At 43.6% G+C, this 19775-nt stretch overlaps 1 protein-coding gene across 8 annotated transcripts in view; it reads right to left on the reverse strand.

Annotated features, from left to right (window-relative positions):
- The window catches only part of LOC139410838 (ubiquitin protein ligase E3 component n-recognin 2), a 46168-nt gene that overhangs the window by 4770 nt on the left and 21623 nt on the right, over positions 1-19775 (reverse strand). For all 8 annotated transcript variants that reach the window (XR_011634543.1, XR_011634542.1, XM_071156445.1 and 5 more), the window contains 19 exons: positions 19564-19666; positions 19178-19287; positions 18833-18916; positions 18539-18726; positions 18221-18420; positions 17890-17983; positions 17561-17719; positions 13412-13503; positions 13164-13239; positions 12877-13025; positions 10408-10463; positions 10201-10297; positions 7054-7121; positions 5811-5946; positions 5453-5549; positions 5126-5256; positions 4153-4261; positions 3917-3973; positions 1603-1680 (listed from right to left, as the gene is read on the reverse strand). Coding sequence is in view for 6 of the 8 variants with exons in the window: in XM_071156445.1 (XP_071012546.1) it covers positions 1603-1680; positions 3917-3973; positions 4153-4261; positions 5126-5256; positions 5453-5549; positions 5811-5946; positions 7054-7121; positions 10201-10297; positions 10408-10463; positions 12877-13025; positions 13164-13239; positions 13412-13503; positions 17561-17719; positions 17890-17983; positions 18221-18420; positions 18539-18726; positions 18833-18916; positions 19178-19287; positions 19564-19666 (2084 nt within the window). In the remaining 2 variants the exon portion in view is untranslated. The remainder of the gene's footprint in view (positions 1-1602; positions 1681-3916; positions 3974-4152; positions 4262-5125; positions 5257-5452; positions 5550-5810; positions 5947-7053; positions 7122-10200; positions 10298-10407; positions 10464-12876; positions 13026-13163; positions 13240-13411; positions 13504-17560; positions 17720-17889; positions 17984-18220; positions 18421-18538; positions 18727-18832; positions 18917-19177; positions 19288-19563; positions 19667-19775) is intronic.

The raw sequence follows: 19775 nt of genomic DNA on the forward strand, positions 1-19775 counted from the left end.
CAAAATTATTACAGCAATGTATTTAAACATTACTAGGGCCAAAACTCAAATCAGTGTTTGAGGGGTGCCTTCCACCAACTGCTCTCATTATAGGTAATGGAAGTGATTCAGATTGACGCATAGGGCGTGTCTATATAGGGAAAAATACACGTTTTAAATAGATTGGTCAAAAGAACAGACTTTTCCCGCCTTTATTTCGCCCCTCAAACACTGATGATTTAGAGCAGTTTGCTGCTGAAGAGAGGGCCAAATTGCCAGTAGAAAAAGGTACAGCAAGCTCAATGATGGCTACAAGAAGCATTTGTCGGCAGTTATCTTGGCCAAAGGCTGTGCAACCAAATACTAGCACCAGGGTGCCAATCATTTTGTCTCTGCCATTTCTCTTTATTTTCTAAAATGATTAATTGTCAACTTAAGTTTATAAAAAATAAAATTGGTTCTGCAATGTTGAAAATCAGTGTGGAGACCAACAGTTTTCAATTTCAACTTATTTGCGAAGAAATAGGGAATTATTTAACCTGTAGTGACACCCCATCCCATGAACGGGACCGTTATCATCTGACACTAATTAGCATAACGCAACAGACATAAATCTTCCTAGAAAATATTCCTATTCAAGAAAATCACAAGTGAAATATATTGGAACACAGCTTAGCCTTTTGTTAATCACCATGTCATCTCAGATTTTCAAATATGCTTTACAGCCAACGCTAGACAAGCATTTATGTAAGTTTATCATAGCCTAGCATAGCATTATGCCTTGCTAGCAGCAGGCAACCTTGTCACGGAAATCAGAAAAGCAATCAAATTAAATCGTTTACCTTTGATGAACTTCAGATGGCCGAAAAATATTCAAAATTAGCTCCATAATATCGACAGAAACATGGCAAACGTTGTTTAGAATCCATCCAAGGTGTTTTTCTAATATCTATTCGATAATATATCCGTCGGGACAATTTGTTTTTCACTAGGACCGATTGGAATAAAGGCTACTTCTGTATTTTACGCGAGAATCTCTCTTGGAGCCACCATGTGACCACTTACGCAATGTGGCCGCCTATGGCAATTCTTCAACAGAAATGCGTAAAACTACGTCACAATGCTGTAGACACCTTGGGGAATACGTAGAAAGCGTAAGCTCGTTGATGGTACATTCACAGCTGAATAGGGAGTCATTGGAACGCAGCGCTTTCAAAACCTGGGGCACTTCCGGATTGGATTTTACTCAGGCTTTCGCCTGCAACATCAGTTCTGTTATACTCACAGACAATATCTTTACAGTTTTGGAAACGTTAGTGTTTTCTATCCAAAGCTGTCAATTATATGCATATTCTAGCATCTTTTCCTGACAAAATATCCCGTTTAAAAAGGAACGTTTTTTTCTTCCAAAAATGAAAATACTGCCCCCTATCACCAAGAGGTTAAGAAAAGTGCGATAAGTCCAATATATTTGACCGCAACTGTATTAGACATTCACTCTAAAAGGTCTTCCAAAGGACAGGAAGAAGAGCAATGACATCCAACTGCTCCCAATTGTAATGTTGTAAGGCTATGCTATGACATCTCTGATGCACCAATGACAGTTGTTCGCTGGGCACTCACGTGAAGCTGGATGCTTGGTTTATGAGGGCACTGTAGTCATCTGGGAGGTCAATCAGGCTGTTGGACTCCCGAGGGAAACTGCACAGAGGAAGAATTAGTCAGCCCTAGAGGTCTTAACACCATCAACAACAAACTCTGTACAGTTCTTTAAAAAAATAATAATAATAAAAACTTGACCACACCAGTGTTAATTTTGTCAACAATAACTAATGACAAAATATTGGTCAACATATTTTTCCTGACGAAAACGAATGCCGATAACGAGACGCCATGAATGTGTTACGACAATTCCTTGCGAGAGTTAAGGACATTCAATTCGACATGAAGCTCCTATTCGTCCGTTTTTGTCCAATCATAAGCATGCATGCCTTTGCAGAATGTTTAATGCAATCCTCTCATTGGCATAAGTAACGTCTTTCAGTAGCGCGGTCCGTCCGATTGAGCTGATCTGCTCTTCCACACAGCTCCCAGGCGGTCACTTCAGTCACTCTTCAAACTTTTGATATGATACGCAGAACAATGTTAACTCTGTCTTACTTTCATGTAGGCTATTTTTGCTTTGATCATGTCAGCACTATTTTCCTACGTGCGCTTTTACTCATCTGTCTTGTCACGTTCCGCAAATACGCATGCAGTTTTTTCCCGATTGGACCCATGAATGCTACAGTATGCGCTGAATATTAGGAGTAAAGTAACATTTCTGGCAATGTTGGAAAGCTCAGATTTTCCCCTCTAAGGGAATCAGAGGCGTGGTCAATCCTCTGCAACTGGATCCTGGACTTCCTGATGGAACGCCCCCAGGTGGTGAGGGTAGGCAAAAACACACCTGCCATGGGGACCCCTCAGGAGTGTGTGCATATATCCCCATCCTGTACTCCCTGTTCAACCATGACTGTGTGGCTGTGCACGACTCCAACACCACTATCAGCAAGACATTGAGGGAGAGTCCACGAGCGGATCGCGGGCTACAGGAAAAGGCAGGCCGAACAGGCCCCCATTAACATAGACAGGGCTGTAGTGGAGCGGGTCGAGAGCTTCAAGATCCTCTGTGTCCACATCACTAAGGAGCTATCATGGTCCAAACATACCAAGACAGTCGTGAAGAAGGCACGACAACGCCTCTTTCCCCTCGGGAGGCTGAAAAGATTTGTCATAGGCCCTCAGATCTTCAAAAAGTTCTACAGCTGCACCACAGAGTATCTTGACTGGCTGCCTCACCGCTTGGTATGGCAACTGCTTGGGTAGTGGGGACGTTCCAGTATGTCACTGGGGCCTATCCAGAACCTCTATAGCAGGCGGTGTCAGAGGAAGGCCCTAAACATTTTACAAAGACTCCAGCCACCCAAGTCATATACGGTTCTCTCTGCTACCACACGGCAAGTGGTACCGATGTACCAAGTCTGGAACCAACAGGACCCTGAACAGCTTCTACACCCAAGCCATACACCTGCTAAATAGTTAACCAAATAGCTACTCAGACTAACTCAACACATACACTGCTGCTACTGTTCACCATCCGCCACTTTATTCCGGGCTGCAGTATTTGAACATATTTTGCACATCAACTCGGTACCGGTACTCCTTGTATACAGCCAAGTTATCTATTATTACGTGTTTAACTTTTATATTATTTCTCCATTTTCTTTCTCTGCACTGTTTATATTTTATTTTTTACAAAGCATGTAAAGAATAACATTTTATTTTGATTTGATCTTCTCCTCGAGCATAAACTGAAAATGGCAGGCGTCCAACATGTAGATATCACTCTGCCATTTCCTGGTTACTTAAAATTCTACACTGCAAGAAAACAAGCACATGAGAGTGTAGAGAATCACTGCACAACCTAAAATGGCAGTAAAATATATTCAATATTCAATAAATAAAAATGTATTTTCAGCTGTTGGATAAAACTAAAAAGTAAAAAGACTCCAGGGCGAATCTCCACCATGCTGCCGGAATATGGGATGGGGGGCGAGTTGTTATTCGCCTAGCTTCCTCAAGGGGAAGCAAAGTTAGACATATTACCTTTAATGTGCATATGATGGAAGTTAAAAAGGTAAAGATTTATTTCATGAAATAAAATGCATTGACTAACATGCGACTAACACTACACAAATTGCTAAAACTACACAAATTGTCCAGCGTTTTAGTAGACTCTTAACCTAATAAGTCTGAAATGTATTTTAGTGATAAAGGCAAACGAAAATAGCTGCCAAAATTAACACTGTACCACACAAAATAATTTATACCAATATCCAACCTAAGTAGTCAGAGTCTTCAACCCATCATATCACAGTAAAATAGCAGCACTGACCTCACGAGAACGCCACCTCCCTGAAGGGTCTGTCGTACACCTGGGTGAGAGCACCACCTACAGGACAGGAGGACAAAATGCTAAATGAAATAAACTTTTCCCCCATCAGAGTGCGACTATGACATACAGTATATCAATCAGTCATTCAGCTGGCACTTCTGAACCATTCAGAGGATACAAGAGGAGAAAAGACAGGTTACTGGCGCACAACAAGAGAGAGCGAAAGAGACTCTTACCCATACAGTAAGGGCTCCAGTAGCTCCTTTTGACTGTGGTAAAGCTGAAGCAGGTTGGAGGGCAGACTGAGGTATCCACACAGTACCTCCCACTGACCAGGACACAGAGCTAGTAGAAACACAGAGAGTGAACATCAACAGCAAGGCTCTGTTTGAGACACACACACACTTGAATATAAGTGTAAGGTTGTGCCTATCATGGAATAACCACAATCAAGGCAAATAACCACAGTCACTGTTAGAACTGCAAAATTAAGGCATGCACTAATTGTCTCTCCTCTCTCCCCTCCTCTCTGCCGCTGTAGCAGTTGCCCACTTGTGTTGTGTTGCCTAGCAACACCTTTGGGTCACGGATACAGACTTGGCTCTCGATTCAATCCATACGGCCGAAGTTCAATGCTATAGCGCGATTTAAATTTAAAGGCAATGTTCCCGCATTCACGGTAAATGTTGCATGTCGGCTCAATCGGAAATGACATTTAAAATTCCAAGCGAGCTATAGCGCTGAACTTTGGCGATACGGATTGAATCGAGCCCTTAACGTTGGCGAACCTAGTTGATTTCAACTTCGGTTTTTATAACCTTGACGATTCACTTTCGCTTATAAAATGCCCCACACTCACCAAGCAGACAGAGTGGTGATTCAGGTCAGATTTCAGCATCTTTTTAACACCTTTACAAACCAGAGAATAATTCCTACTGTAGCTGGTACAGATAATACTGGCTACAGCATCAAAGGGAGGGCATTTCTGAAGGAGAGAGTTTACGTTGGGAGGAGATGGAGACAGTTGGATATCTAGACAGATTATCATTCTTTTACACTACTGCCATTGTGGCAAATTTTATTTCAAATGAATGGATTGAAGGGTTATGGCAGCTCTTTAATTCATGGTCTTCACCCATTATTATCGGTTACACGATTATACAATTACCGTGCCAGCCCTGTGTGTGTGCGTATCCATGTTGTAGTTACCATGCAGCTCTGGGGGCGTAGGAACCCCGTTAAGGTGGTGGAAGAAGAGTGCAGCTCCTCTCAGGTAGGGCAGGATGCCAGTCTTCACGCAACGCCACAGGTGCCAACCAGAGCCCACCTCAGGCAGGGAACTGTCACCACACACACACACACAATTAGAAAAATCACACTCACAGCATGGTTCAAGCACAACGCGCGCATTACCACGACAATACTGGGGGGAAAGCCGGCTGCTTGGTGGATACGGTAGATGAGTGTCAGCTGGGGGGGGGGGGGGGGGGGGGTTCACGACAACATGTCATAGCTACAGAGTCAGTGTCGCCTCACCTGCCCAAGTGTGTTCTTAGGGTGTTGTAGAGAGCGCAGATGTCCTCCTCCTCCTCCCTCTCTGCTCCCCCACTCTCCTGCTCCATGGTCACTTCCTCTGTTGACACACAACGTACATGTTTGTTGGTCCTTTCTCTACGCCGTACAAACATGTCTCATGTTTAACAGCGGTTAACTTCGACGACTCGTAAGAACCCTCTCCTCAACTATCCAAAAGGTAAGATTTTAGCTGAGGTTGAGAGAACTTTAAGATCCATGCAGACACATTTCCACACACACACGCGCGCACACACACACACACACACACACACACACACACACGCACCCTGTCCAGGTGTAGGGTGCTCGCTCTCCTTACCTGGGCCTGACGTGAGCAGCATCTGGACCATGTGAGCCACAGTGATGAGGTGGAAGAAGTGCAGCTGGACAGCGTCCACACTCAGCCCTGAAGAGTCCTGGGAGTGGACCGACCCGTAGGACAGAACCACACTCACCTGAGAGAGGGATCGGTGTTGACTTAACACTTATACACCCAAATCACATTTTATTGCTCACATACACATGTTTAGCAGATGTTATTGCGGGTGTAGCGAAATGCTTGTGTTCCTAGCTCCAACAGTGCAATAATATGTAACAATTTACAACACACACAATAGAAAAAAATATATATAATTCCATTAAGAAATATATAAATATCAGAAGGAGCAATGTAGGAGTGGCATTGACTAAAATATAGTAGAATATAATACAGCATATACATATGAAATGAGTATAGCAGTATGTAAACATTATTAATGTTTTATGGTCAGAGTCAACAATTGGTTTGCGTATGATCTGGGAGCCCAGAGATATGATATACCACTTGGAATTTACAAGACCAGTCAAAAGTTATGACACGCCATAATATGGACGTGGTCTTTTACCAAATAGGGCTATCTTCTGTATACCACCCTTCCCTTGTCACAACACAACTGATTGGCTCAAACGTATTAAGGAAATAAATTCCACTAATTAACATGGCACACCTGTTAATTGAAATGCATTTCAGGTAACTACCTCATGAAGCTGGTTGAGAGAATGCCATGAGTGTGCAAAGCTGTCATGAAGAACATTCCAGTGTTTTACTTGCTATATTGTATTTACTTTGCCACTATGGCCTTTTTTTGGCCTTTACCTCCCTTCTCACATCATTTGCTCACATCGTATATAGACTTGTTTCTACTGTATCATTGACTGTATGTTTGTTTATTCCATGTGTAACTCTGTGTTGTTGTGTGTCGAACTGCTTCGCTTTATCTTAGCCAGGTCGCAATTGTAAATGAGAACTTGTTCTCAACTTGCTTACCTGGTTAAATAAAGGTGAAATAAAATAAAAAATTGTTTAAAGGCAAAGGGAGGCTACTTTGAAGAATCTAAAATATATTTAGATTTGTTTAAAACTTTTTTGGTTACTACATGATTCCATGTGTTATTTCATAGTTTTGGTGTCTTCACTATTATTCCACAATGTAGAAAATAGTCAAAATAATGAAAAACCCTTGAATGAGTAGGTGTGTCCAAACTTATGGCTGGTTCTGTAGGTGTGATGGACAGGGACTCACCAGAAGGTGCAACATGTCTATGTCCAGGATACAGGGAGAGGTCTCCACCTGGGGGTCTGGAATCAATGCTACACAAAACACACACATACCATCAATAAAACTATACAACTCAAATGCCTAGAACAAAAAAAAAGCCTCAACATATGCAACATTAAACCTTAGAGCTACCCCCTACTTTCTACAATTTCCACCTGAAGACATACACAAATCTAACAGCCTGTAGCTCAGGCACAGAACCAAGGATATGCATATTATTTTGAAAGAACACACTGAAGTTTGTGTAAATGTGAATTGAATGTAGGAGAATATAACACAATAGATCTGGTTTAGATAATACAATGAAAAAAAACCATAGGTTTTTTATTTTTATATCATCTTTAAAATGAACAAGATAAAACAAACATTCAGATAGGATGATGGGGACAATTTCAGTGAAGAACATAAGAGGGCAACAGTACTTGTGCAAAGTTTCAGAATGATAACTTCCAAAATGAGTGTGCTACATGACATTTATCATGAAGTCACCCAGGTGTCCCACACAAGTAGCCCAAATGTACCCAAGTGGCCAAATTGGTGAAAGTATACATTTCGAAACATAACTATATACAAAATACCAAAATGGTATTCTAACACACCCCCTCCCCCAAAAATTGAGAAAAAAAAAATATGGAAAAAAATATATACATGTACAAAATAACATGGGTAACTATTTACACACTTTCAATATTTGGAAGACCCTCAGTCCTCTATCAAATCAAATGTATTTATATAGCCCTTTGTACATCAGCTAATATTGCAAAGTGCTGTACAGAAACCCAGTCTAAAACACCAAACAGCAAGCAATGCAGGTGTAGAAGCACGGTGGCTAGGAAACACTCCCTAGAAAGGCCAAACCCGAGGAAGAAACCAGGCTATGAGGGGTGGCCAGTCCTCTTCTGGCTGTGCCGGGAGGAGATTATAACAGAACATGGCCGAGATTTTCAAACGTTCATAGATGACCAGCAGGGTAAAATAATAATAATCACAGTAGTTGTAGAGGATGCAACAGGACAGCAGCTCAAGAGTAAATATGAACAGTTTAGGGTTCCATAGCCGCAGGTAGAACAGTTGAAACTGGAACAGCAGCAAGACCAGGTGGACAGCAAGGAGTCATCATGCCAGGTAGTCCTGACGCATGGTCCTAGGGCTCAGGTCCTCCGAGAGAGAGAAAGAGAGAATTAGAGAGAGCATACTTAAATTCACACAGGACACCGGATAAGACAGAAGAAGTTCTCCAGATATAACAAACTGACCCTAGCCCCCCGACACAAACTACTGCAGCATAAATACTGGAGGCTGAGACAGGAGGGGTCAGGAGACACTGTGGCCCCACCCGATGAGACCCCCGGACAGGGCCAAACAGAAAGCATATAACCCCACCCACTTTGCCAAAGCTCTACACAATATTGTGCTGCTGATTCCAGGTGCCATAGCAGTCTCTTTCTGCTGTAAAGCAGAGGGTCACCAAGCATGTGGAGCAGGTGATGGGGGACTTAATTTTAAAAAGAACACCTCCATGCTGTGCCCTTTTGGCCCTGAGGCACATCTATGCCTGCAGAAATACATTTGGGCAGATGAACACCACTTGTGGCAGGAGCTGGATGAACCAGCTTCAGTGGGGGATGGAAACCTTGGCCCTGGGTGGTGCCATTTGGAGTCAGTGTCACTGTGAACGAAAAATGTTCAGTTAGAATAGTTTCACATATGAGCCCTGTATCAACAGGTATAATAAACAGATATATATATATAGAGTACAGGGAACATAAGGTTGAATATATTATTATGACCTGCTAGATCTACTGTCTCTATTATATTATGACAGACCAGCTAGATCTACTGTCTTTATTAAATTACAACAGACCAGCTGTATCTACTGTCTCCATTTCACTTTGGCCATTGTTGTGGGCCTGCCCTCCCCTCAAATAGGCTATTTCATGTGGGTTAGGGTGGGGCGGCAGACACACGCATCTCACATTTCATGACATTACATGTTAATATATTGCTTCTAAAATCAATAAAAAAAATCTAATAATATTTTATATTATTAATTTCAAACAAGGGCATTAGCATGATAAGAACTTACCAGTCCAAAACGATGTCCTCTCCCGTTCAAAATCGCAAAATGAATCGTCCTACAACAATCTGTCTCACGTTCCCAATCAATTTATTCTAAAATTGCGTGTACATCTGTATATCTAGATTTAGCTTTCCCTGACTTAGTCGCCATAATGATTGATATATAAACAGCTGAATATGTGAAACAACGCTGTGCGTAATATGCGTTTCTCCTTCCGGTATGAAACTTCAATAGCGAATTACTCTCTTTACACCGGAGCATACTACATGGGTTGGTCTTGCAACACATAAACATGACCTATTGCCATTTACCTCAGCTCATTGGCTATCTACCCAGCAAGATTTCAAGACGATCAGTGGTCATTGGGTTAAAATACAGTCAATCAATGAAACAGCGGGCAAATCATTGTTGCACAATGATGTCATGACTTGTTGTCTTCAAATCGGTTTCTTTCAGTCAATACGTCCCGCGAAATGACCCATCACAAGTTCTGTGTGGGTTATTTACCTGGAATGTGTCGTCGAAAATGGAATGAGATGGAATTCACGACACAAGCGGTTCACAAAATGTTTTGTGTTAGGCTATAAAAACGGATTTTATCAAACAAAAGATAATTCATTGTGTAACAATGAGCATTGAAATTGCAAACAGACGAAGATCGTCAAAGGTAAACTATTTATTTTAATGCAGTTTGTCATTATGTTACGCCTGTGCTGGTTGAAATTGTTTTCAATTTTTTATGGGGCTCTATCCTCAGATAGTCGCATCGTATTCTTTCGCAGTAAATCATTTTTTAAATCTGACAACGCAGTTGGATTAGCAAAATTCTAGGCTTTCGATACACGTGAGACACTTGTATTTTCATGAATGTTTAATATGACTATTTATGTAGCGATCACCGTATGTTGTAGAATTTCAGCCCGCTACCGGGTTCCGTGCTCAGAGAGGTTAACACATGTGAATTTGAATTCGGGCACTGAAAAGACCAGCCTACTGGTCCTGCAGGTGCCCGTTGACAGTGTCTGTCCTACCTGCTACCAGTCTGATGTAGTGGCCCTGCACCGAGGGCTGAGAGGCTGCAGTCCAACACGCTGAGCCAAACCTGGCCAGGGAGCTCAGGCAGTCATCCTGCACACACAAACACCGGTGTCAAATATGTCTCGGCGCCTCTCCACATAACACAACAACCTAGAAGTCCACTGACTCATAGGTCAGAAGGAGAGGTTATAGTCGTTTACCTGTCTGCAAGGTAAACTTCCAAATAAAGGCTTCTCCTCGTCCACCAACAGTCGCTCTGCAAAATGAAAGAAGGAAAAAAAAGTCAGTTGAACATCACAGCGACAGAAACGATTGTTGCGTTTGGACATCTGTGGGCCATTCTCAGCAACATATTAACTGACCCATTAAATAATGAAGACTTGACTAGGGCTGTGGCGGTCATGACATTTTGTCAGCCGGTTATTGTCACGCAAAAGACTGCCGGTCCCACGGTAATTTACCGTTAATTAACATAAAAAAGGTTTAGCATCTCCAGGCCTCCATGCATACAAGCCACTTTGAAACATCTACATTAAAAAGAAAACAAAAAGAAATCCATTTATACCATCACAATAATTCCATGATTTATTTTAGTCAGGCCTTAAAAGATACATTATGATATGAAGAGAATGTATTGAGTTGGCCTACTGTAGGTGTATGTTATCTGGCTATGCTCTATGCCGTAGGCTTGTTCATTTAGCTGACAAGATATGAGACTTATAAGCCTGCCATCATTGAATTTTATCAGATTTTACAGTAAGAAGAATATAATTGCACGAGTGCGCATATGAAGTGGCTATGTTGAGCGTAAAAGTGATCATTAGAAACAGGTCCTATACGCTTTAGTAGTGAATGATACAAACCTCCGAATGTCTTAGAAATCAAAACGTATATGGGCTGCATGGTGCGACTACAGTCTATTGAGGATTTGAGAAAGTAGCAAAAAAAAAAGCCTGCGCTCCGCTCCGTTCCTTGCCTCAGGCTGCACAGCTGTTCTCTCATCAAGTGGTCATATTTTCACCCATCAGACTATTCTCAATTTAATCTGGTCTTCACTAATATGTAAAATGAGTTTATTAGTAAAATAACGATTTAAAAATGGGCAGGAACAGGGACAGGGGGGAAACAAAAGATGCCATCTGTATGCACTCAAACTGCCTAGTCAGTGAATGGAGGCGGAGCCCTTTCCCAACGGTCTGTTTTGTAGGCTACTTTGGTTGTAGAGCAGATCACGTGCTTAATATGAGCAGCTGAGAAATAAACAAACACTTCATCCAGTCCATGCATCAACCCCTGTTTGAGGAGCATGCTCTCGCTGCCAGACAGGTGATATTCTGCCAAAACCCTGTCCGCCGTGGGCTCTCCAATCTTGTTCCTGCAGCTAACACAGTGCTTAATTATGGAAATCTGTTCATCAACATGTTTTTGCAACTAAACATATTTCACTAAACTGTTGACAGCCCGTCTGCGTGCTCAACAAAGGAATATAGGAGAGAGGAGATATCGCTATTCAAAATAAAATACAAATTCACTAATTGTAGGCAGCCCTTCACAATCAATCAATAGCATGGCCAAGGGATGTAGGTTCTCACCCAGACTCATGGATATGCATGTTGGAGCGTTAGGTAACCAGTCCATCCAGTATGCACAACACAGTCCACACTCACCTGCCCTAACTCAAATGTCTTTACTTTTGGAGTATAGGCTAGACCAATTATATACCAAAGACATCTTAAAATCAGTTTTGTTTTATGTTTTCCTTCCATGCATAATATGCGATAGGCAATGTATTGTATAACGGCACAATCATTTTAATTCAGGGTTTTTTCGGGTTTGGGCTCATCAGCATTTTGATTGAATCGTCACCGTAGAAAGCGCTGTCCATTTTGTTGTGTTGGGCTTTAAAACAGCATCCACCACAACCATGTTTTACACTGTTTTAAAACTATGATGGACATACTGTTCTGATGATAAGTGTCTGATGTGATTTTCCATTGTATTTGCATTGATGTTAGGGCTCTATTGTCCCTCTAACCACTGAGTACCAGGCCATTAGGACCTGACGGTAACAATAGAGCCCTGAGTACCAGCCCATTAGAACCTGATGGTAACAATAGAGCCCTGAGTACCAGGCCATTAGGACCTGATGGTAACAATAGAGCCCTGAGTACCAGACCATTAGGATCTGATGGTAACAATAGAGCCCTGAGTATCAGGCCATTAGGACCTGATGGTAACAATAGAGCCCTGAGTACCAGGCCATTAGGATCTGATGGTAACAATAGAGCCCTGAGTATCAGGCCATTAGGACCTGACGGTAACAATAGAGCCCTGAGTACCAGACCATTAGAACCTGATGGTAACAATAGAGCCCTGAGTACCAGACCATTAGGACCTGACGGTAACAATAGATCCATGAGTATAAGGCCAATAGGACCTGACGGTAACAATAGAGCCCCGAGTACCAGGCCATTAGGACCTGATGGTAACAATAGAGACCTGAGACCAGACCATTAGGATGGTAGTTGGTAGTTAGCAAGTTGATTTAAGACTTAACTCAATCCCACATGTGCACCATTGACATGGGTTTTATATCACTTTAAACTATGTTGGTTCTCTATTTCTTGTCAATCATCTTTTTTTTCTGTCTGTGTGTGTGTCTGTATTACCGATAGACTGGATGGTGTAGGCACAGCTGCCCCAGCACATGATGGGCACGCGGGGGTCCTGCTCGTTGGGGTGCACCTTAAGGCCAACTTTGTAGGTCGCCGTCCCAAACGTCGTCAGCATCTCCTTTATGGTGCTGGAGTAAGGACTCCTGAAGAGACGGGTAAGTGAACAACATCAAAAATCAGAGGAAGTCAATCAAACTAACCCAAAGATGTCTTGGTATACTCCAAAAAGTATCTCTCGCTCATAAAATGGGTTACAATGTCAGTCATGAGCAGTCACTTACATGGGCGTGTAGTCTATTCTAAAACTCTCAGGGGCAGGGCACTGCTCTTCAACAGTCTCTTCAACAGCGTCAACACCTACACACACACAGGTTAGTGACATAATGTGAACGCATAGACACATTCTGTCATATATCACTTCAGAAACACTCATCTCAATGCTGATATACAGTGACCTCTAATATGTTACACTGAACATATGAATGGTGTCGTGCTATGATGAGAATGATCTGCGTGGGAAGGAACTCACCGACGGGCTGGAGTTTCCTGTGGGCAGAGTGCATGGCCTTGATCTGCTGACCACTGATCTTTAGCCACTGACCCAGACCAGGCTGCTCACAACTGGAGAGAGGAAAGAGAAGGCGACTGGTCAGTGGACTCACACTTATGGAGAAGCATACAAACATGGGCTGGCCATTGCTTCTTAATTTGGCATGCTAATAACAAGGCTGTTGGTATACACAGAGTTTACAAAACACTAGGAACACCTTAATATTGCATTGCACCCCCCTTCGATCCTCAGAACAGCCTCAATTTGTCGGGGGCATGGACTCTACAAGGTGTCAAAAGCGTTCCACAGGGATGCTGGCCCATGTTGACTCCAATACTTCCCACAGCTGTGTCAAGTTGGCTGGATGTCCTTTGGGTGGTGGACCATTCTTGATACACACAGGAAACTGTTGAGCGTGAAAAACCCAGCAGCGGTGCAGTTCTTGACACAAACTAGCGCGCCTGACACCTACTACCAAACCCTGTTCAAAGGCACTTCAATATTTTGTCTCGCTCATTCACCCTCTAAAAATGTCTCACACACACAATCCATGTCTCAACTCTCCGAAGGCTTAAAAATGATTCTTTAACCTGTCTCCTCCCCTTCATCTACATCACATATGTCAGAGTCAAGGCCCGCGGGCCACATCCGGCCCGCAAGAAGGTTTTTTACGGCCCCTGGGATGATCTTGATTTATTATTAGAACCGGCCCGCAGCAAGCCGGCAGCCCGCAGATCTTTTACACGCACCAATACTACATTTCCCACAATGCAAAGGTGACGCACCGAGCAGTAGGCTGCTTCATTTCAATATTTATTGGCACAGCAGTCGTCAGCATCACAGTAAAATTAACTTTCAGATACCCATCAAAAATGGCAAAACGGAAGGTGGATACTGAGAACCGGGGGTTTCAAACAAGGTGGGAGTCGGAGTATATGTTCACGAAGGTAGCTGGAAAACCTGTGTGTCTTCTGTGTGGAGAAAGTGTGGCGGTACTGAAAGAGTATAATCTGAGACGACATTATGAAACGAAACACGCGGACAAAAACAAGAATATGGACATGGAACAAAGGCTACAAAAGGCAGAGGAATTAAAACGAGGCCTCAAATCTCGACAGGCTCTGTTCAAAAAAGCCAAATCACAAGGCCAGGCTGCTGTCAAGGCCAGTTTTATTTTGGCAGAAGAGATCGCTAAATCAGCCCGGCCATTTACGGAGGGGGATTTCATCAAAAACTGCATGATTAAAGTTTGTGACGAAGTTTGCCCAGAAAAAAGGCAACTCTTTTTAAATGTGAGTCTGAGCAGAAACACCATTGCCGAGAGAGTAGACCAGTTGTCCATCAATCTAAAAGAGCAGCTTGTGAAAAAGGGAAAAGATTTTATTGCATATTCCTTGGCTGTGGATGAGAGCACCGACATTTCTGACATTGCCCAGTTGTCAATTTTCATCCGCGGAGTGGACTCCAACCTAAGCGTGACAGAGGAGTTTTTGGCTTTACGTCCTATGCATGGCACAACTACGGGGCATGATTTGTATGAAGAGGTGTCAAGATGTGTAAATGAGATGGAGCTGCCTTGGGAAAAACTCGTGGGTTTGACAACCGACGGAGCACCTGCGATGTGTGGACACAGGAGCGGACTGGTGGCGAAGATACGGGAAAAGATGCAAGAGGAAAACGCGACAGGTGAGCTGACAGCTTATCATTGTATCATACACCAGGAAGCGTTGTGCGGTAAAGCCTTGAAAATGGAGCATGTAATGAGCATCATCACGCGCACAGTTAACTTTATCAGAGCCAAAGGTTTGAATCACCGCCAGTTCAAGGCATTTCTGACGGAGTTAGAAACGGAGCATGGTGATTTGCCTTATCACACAGAGGTGCGATGGCTAAGCCAGGGAAAGGTGCTTCAAAGATGTTTCGAGCTTCGTGAGGAGATTTGTCTGTTCTTGGACAGCAAAGGGAAAGACACAACACAACTCCGAGACGAAATGTTTCTGTGTGAAATGGCTTTTCTGTGTGACATTACGAGTCATCTGAATGCAATAAACTTGCAGCTGCAGGGTCGGGATCGTGTCATCTCTGATATGTACAGTACAGTGAAGGCATTTAAAACCAAACTGACTCTGTGGGAGACGCAGATGCGGAAAGAAAATTTGAGCCACTTTCCCAGCTGCCAGACCATGAAAGAGAAGCTCTCTACCAGTGCGTTCCCGAGCACACAGTTGGCTGATAAAATAGGTATGCTTGCCGCTGACTTTCGACGCCGATTTGCTGACTTTGAAGCACAAAAAAGCAGGTTGGAACTGCTCGGTAACCCATTTGCTGTTGACGTGGAAAGCTCACCACCAAACCTCCAAATGGAGTTGATTGACCTCCAATGCAATGATGCACTGAGGGCAAAATATGCGGCAGTGGGTGCTGCGGAGTTCGCCCGTTTCCTCCCCGGCACAATGCCCCAGCTGCGCATCCAGGCTGCTCAAACGTTGTCTATGTTTGGCAGCACATACCTGTGTGAACAACTGTTTTCTTTGATGAACCTGAACAAAACATCACACAGAAGTCGACTTACTGCTGAACACCTCCACTCAATTCTGAGGATTTCTTCAGCTCAGAGCCTTACCCCGAACATTGATGAACTTGTGGAAAAGATGGGACACCACCAAGTATCACCCTCAACCTCAAACAAGTGAACATTACTGTGCAATCACATATTTAGAGTTTTTACTCAGTTCAAGTTTAAAAGTTAAAATTTAATATTTGTTTTCACTGCATGTTACTTCTCCTTAAACAAAGTGTTGTTTTTGATTAATAGATTTTTGCACTTTATTTTTTTGTATTTCAATCCAATTATATTTTAAAAATATTTCAGTTGAGTGGATGATAGAAAATTGCTATTATTGTTTTTTCTTTGAAGTAAATTTAGCCCACTTTTGCTAAAATAGAAAATATAGTCTACTGATGGTGCCTTGAATACCGGTTTCTTTCATTTAATGTTCATGTTATGGGGATATTTATATAAAGGAAATTTGTCTTTTGTGTCTGTTGAAAATTAAAGATTACTGACAGAGCCATAAGAAAATATTGCTTTATTTATCTGATCATATTGTAATATATTTGTTAGGTTTTCAGTAGGTTCAATTAGGTTCACTAGACTATATGCGTCATTTAAAAATTTTTCAATGAACATTCGAACAGTCCGGCCCTCGTCTTGTAGCTGATTTTTTTATTTGGCCCTCCGTCCATTTGACTTTGACACCCCTGATCTACATTGATTGAAGTGGATTTAACAAGTTACATTAATAAGAGATCATAGCTTTTACCTGGATTCCCCTGGGTTCATCTACATCATGGAAAGAACAGGTGTTCGTAATGTTTTGTACATGCATCAGAACCATTCTTTGAATAATATTTATTTATTTAACCAGGTAAGTTATTCAGAGCATAATTTATTTAACAATAATGCCTGAATTGTATAAAAAAAAAATACATTTGCTAGCATGGTCTTTTCTCTTGAAACTTTTCTCAGCGTTCTCTATGTGAAAATGTCTGAATGACCTCTGTAGTTGTGGAGGTGACGAATGAGCGTTAGTGCCGAGTGAGCCTTGACCTCGCGTGAGAGGAGTGGTACTGTTGACGTCAGAACTCTTGAAGGGAATTAACTGTGGGGGGGGGGGGGGGGGGGGGGGGGACTGGTTGGAGGTGAATGAGAGGCGGGAGACCAGAGCGGATTCCTCTCGTGACAACCACTAATCAGTGTGGGGGTCACGGTGACCCTGTACCAGTCGAGTGTGGTTTCCTGCATCCCAGTAGTCTTAAGTGGAATCCTCTCATCCCCTTCATCTGCATCAATCTGAAGGAACTGGACGGGTGAAAGCAAATTCCCATTGAGAATTCACTATCTGCATTCACATATCCATCATTTTCAGACGGGCACAGGTAAAGGAAAAGAAACCAAATTAGACAGAGGTGCACACCAAATTAACACGTGTGTGTCTGTAGCTGAGTTGGCGCTTGCAACGTTAGGATGGAGGGTTCGATTCCCGGGGTCACCCGTATGTTACATGTTGGCAGCATGACCAAGTAAATAAAAGGCATATATTATTATGATAGTGTGTGATTGGGTACCTGTTGGAGCCCTTGGCGCCGGGGAGCAGCGGAATGACGGTGTTACTGAGGCACTCGCACAGCGGACACAGGAACTCCCCGTTCCCCACATCGTAGCTGGTGTGGACGCGCAGTCTCTGCTGACGCCGCTGCTCCTTGGCCTGCACCGCCTCAAAATACCTGCACACACACGACAACTATTGAGTTTTAAACCCAAACAGTCAACTCCACAGGCCCACTGAATCCTCAAGATCCAAACGCTCCCTGTTACACAACCCCCTGTGTGTGTCCTACTGCCCTGCCCCAGCGCTGTAGGCCCAGGTTGTTGTAGAACCCCGAGTCTGGCTCACCTCTGCCAACAGTGAGAGTGCATGATGTGGCCACAGCTGCCTGTGTGCGTGCCAAACGACAGGTCAGGGTGCATGAAGAGAGGGTCGTAATGCTCTGGAAGACACAGGCAGGTAAGTCAAGCAATGCTAGTATATCATTCACAGACACAACACAAAGACGATACATCCTCCAATCTGTGGTATAGGATGAAGTTGCCTCTTGACACTGATCTAAGGTCAGTTTAACACCCCCAATAGTTAAGATTAGGACTTGAGGGAAGGTAAGCTGATCCTAGATCTGTACCTAAGGGCAAATTCTACCCATCTTTGTGCACTCCAGTCTCTCTCTCACCGGGGTCGTGAGGCGGTCTCTTGCGGTTCTTGGACATGACGGTGGAGCGCTGGACGAAGGCAGCCAGCACCATGGCCTTGCTGTCAGCCCTGATCTCCTGCTCCTCCTGGCACAGGATACACGTCACCACCTGCCTCTTCTCCCTGGGACGAGACCTCCTGGGACCCACACACACCAGGGCTGCGTCTGATGAAGTGGGGCTGCAGGAGACGGGGGGGGGGACAGCTTATAGAGCTTGATTGAGTGTAGAGTAGGGATTGGGTGGTGAAATACAAGTGTGTTTGCGTGGTGGGGTGTGTGTGTGCGCGTTGTCAGTACCTGTGCTCCAGTGAGGTAGAGGTGGAGGCGGAGGCATACAGCTCCTCTAGACTCTGCTGGAAGAGCTCCTTGTTCTCGTTGATAAAGTGTCTCTGCATCTCTGACATCTGGGCCATGATCTTCTCCCTGCGCAGGCGAGCCATCTCCGCCTTCCTCTTCCTCTCCGCCTTGTCCTTGTCACACACCATCTGCAGGAAGGGAAGACACAGACGCGGTATATTTGTCTATTAAATTCACGAGAAACCAAATAAAATGCCATCTAGGTGCATCAACTCTTAGATGTGCTCGACCCACCTCTTCCTGACCGTGGCTCCCGCTGGCGGTCACAGTATAGGTGGAGGCAGTCAGCTCCCGCATCGTCTTAATGCTGGCCACCATCTACACAGTGACACAATACTATTACCTCGTCCATAAGTGAGACATCAATATGAACACGAGAACATATCTTCCTATTTTGTTTGACATAAGTCATTTTGGATATGCATGTGTCTCGAGGGACCACTAGTTGCACGCTGTCCTATGCTGCCTCCTGGTGGCCATGGCATGTACAATATTGCAGTGAACCAACTGAAACACTTGGGTAAGGTGTCTTCTATGAGAGTTGCATTGGTAGGGGAGGTTGTAATAATGTTGACCCACCTTGAGGATCCAGCGGATCATGTCCTTGTGGACCTCCAGGTGAGGGGCGTTCTGTAGGTTCTCCAAGAGGGCCAGGACACTGGCTGTGTTACTGGGGGCTTCCCCTGGACCTAGGACACACACGGCAGTTAAATACACTAGTTAAAAAGTAAATGGAAATCAAACTAATGTTGAACCCCCCCAAAAAAATGAATACCTGCACAGTGTCATGTTTGACCGTTTGAATGACCCAGATTATTTTGAGCAACATTTCTAAGATTTTTATTTTTCAGCTCTCCTCTCTCAGATTTACAGTTTCAGAGTGAGAGAGAGTTAGCAAAACAGGTCCTGAATTTCAGGCTAACGATAACTCGGACTGGTACCCAGGCTAAGAGGGACTGACTCACGGGAGATTTTGAGGGTGAAGTTGAAAGAGACGTCGTGGTCTTCACTGCTGTTCTTCAACTGCTGCTGTTCCTCCAGCAGACCCATGCCTATTAGGTGGAGCACCTGGAGAGAGAGAGACACACACACACGCGTTATGGACAGAGAGGCAGGCCTCTAATGTGCCTACAAATTAGCATAGTACGACACTGGAACAGCACAGTGCGGTCCTGGT

The sequence above is a fragment of the Oncorhynchus clarkii genome, chromosome 1 (genome assembly GCF_045791955.1).
Source record: "Oncorhynchus clarkii lewisi isolate Uvic-CL-2024 chromosome 1, UVic_Ocla_1.0, whole genome shotgun sequence".
NCBI classification, from domain to species: domain Eukaryota; kingdom Metazoa; phylum Chordata; class Actinopteri; order Salmoniformes; family Salmonidae; genus Oncorhynchus; species Oncorhynchus clarkii.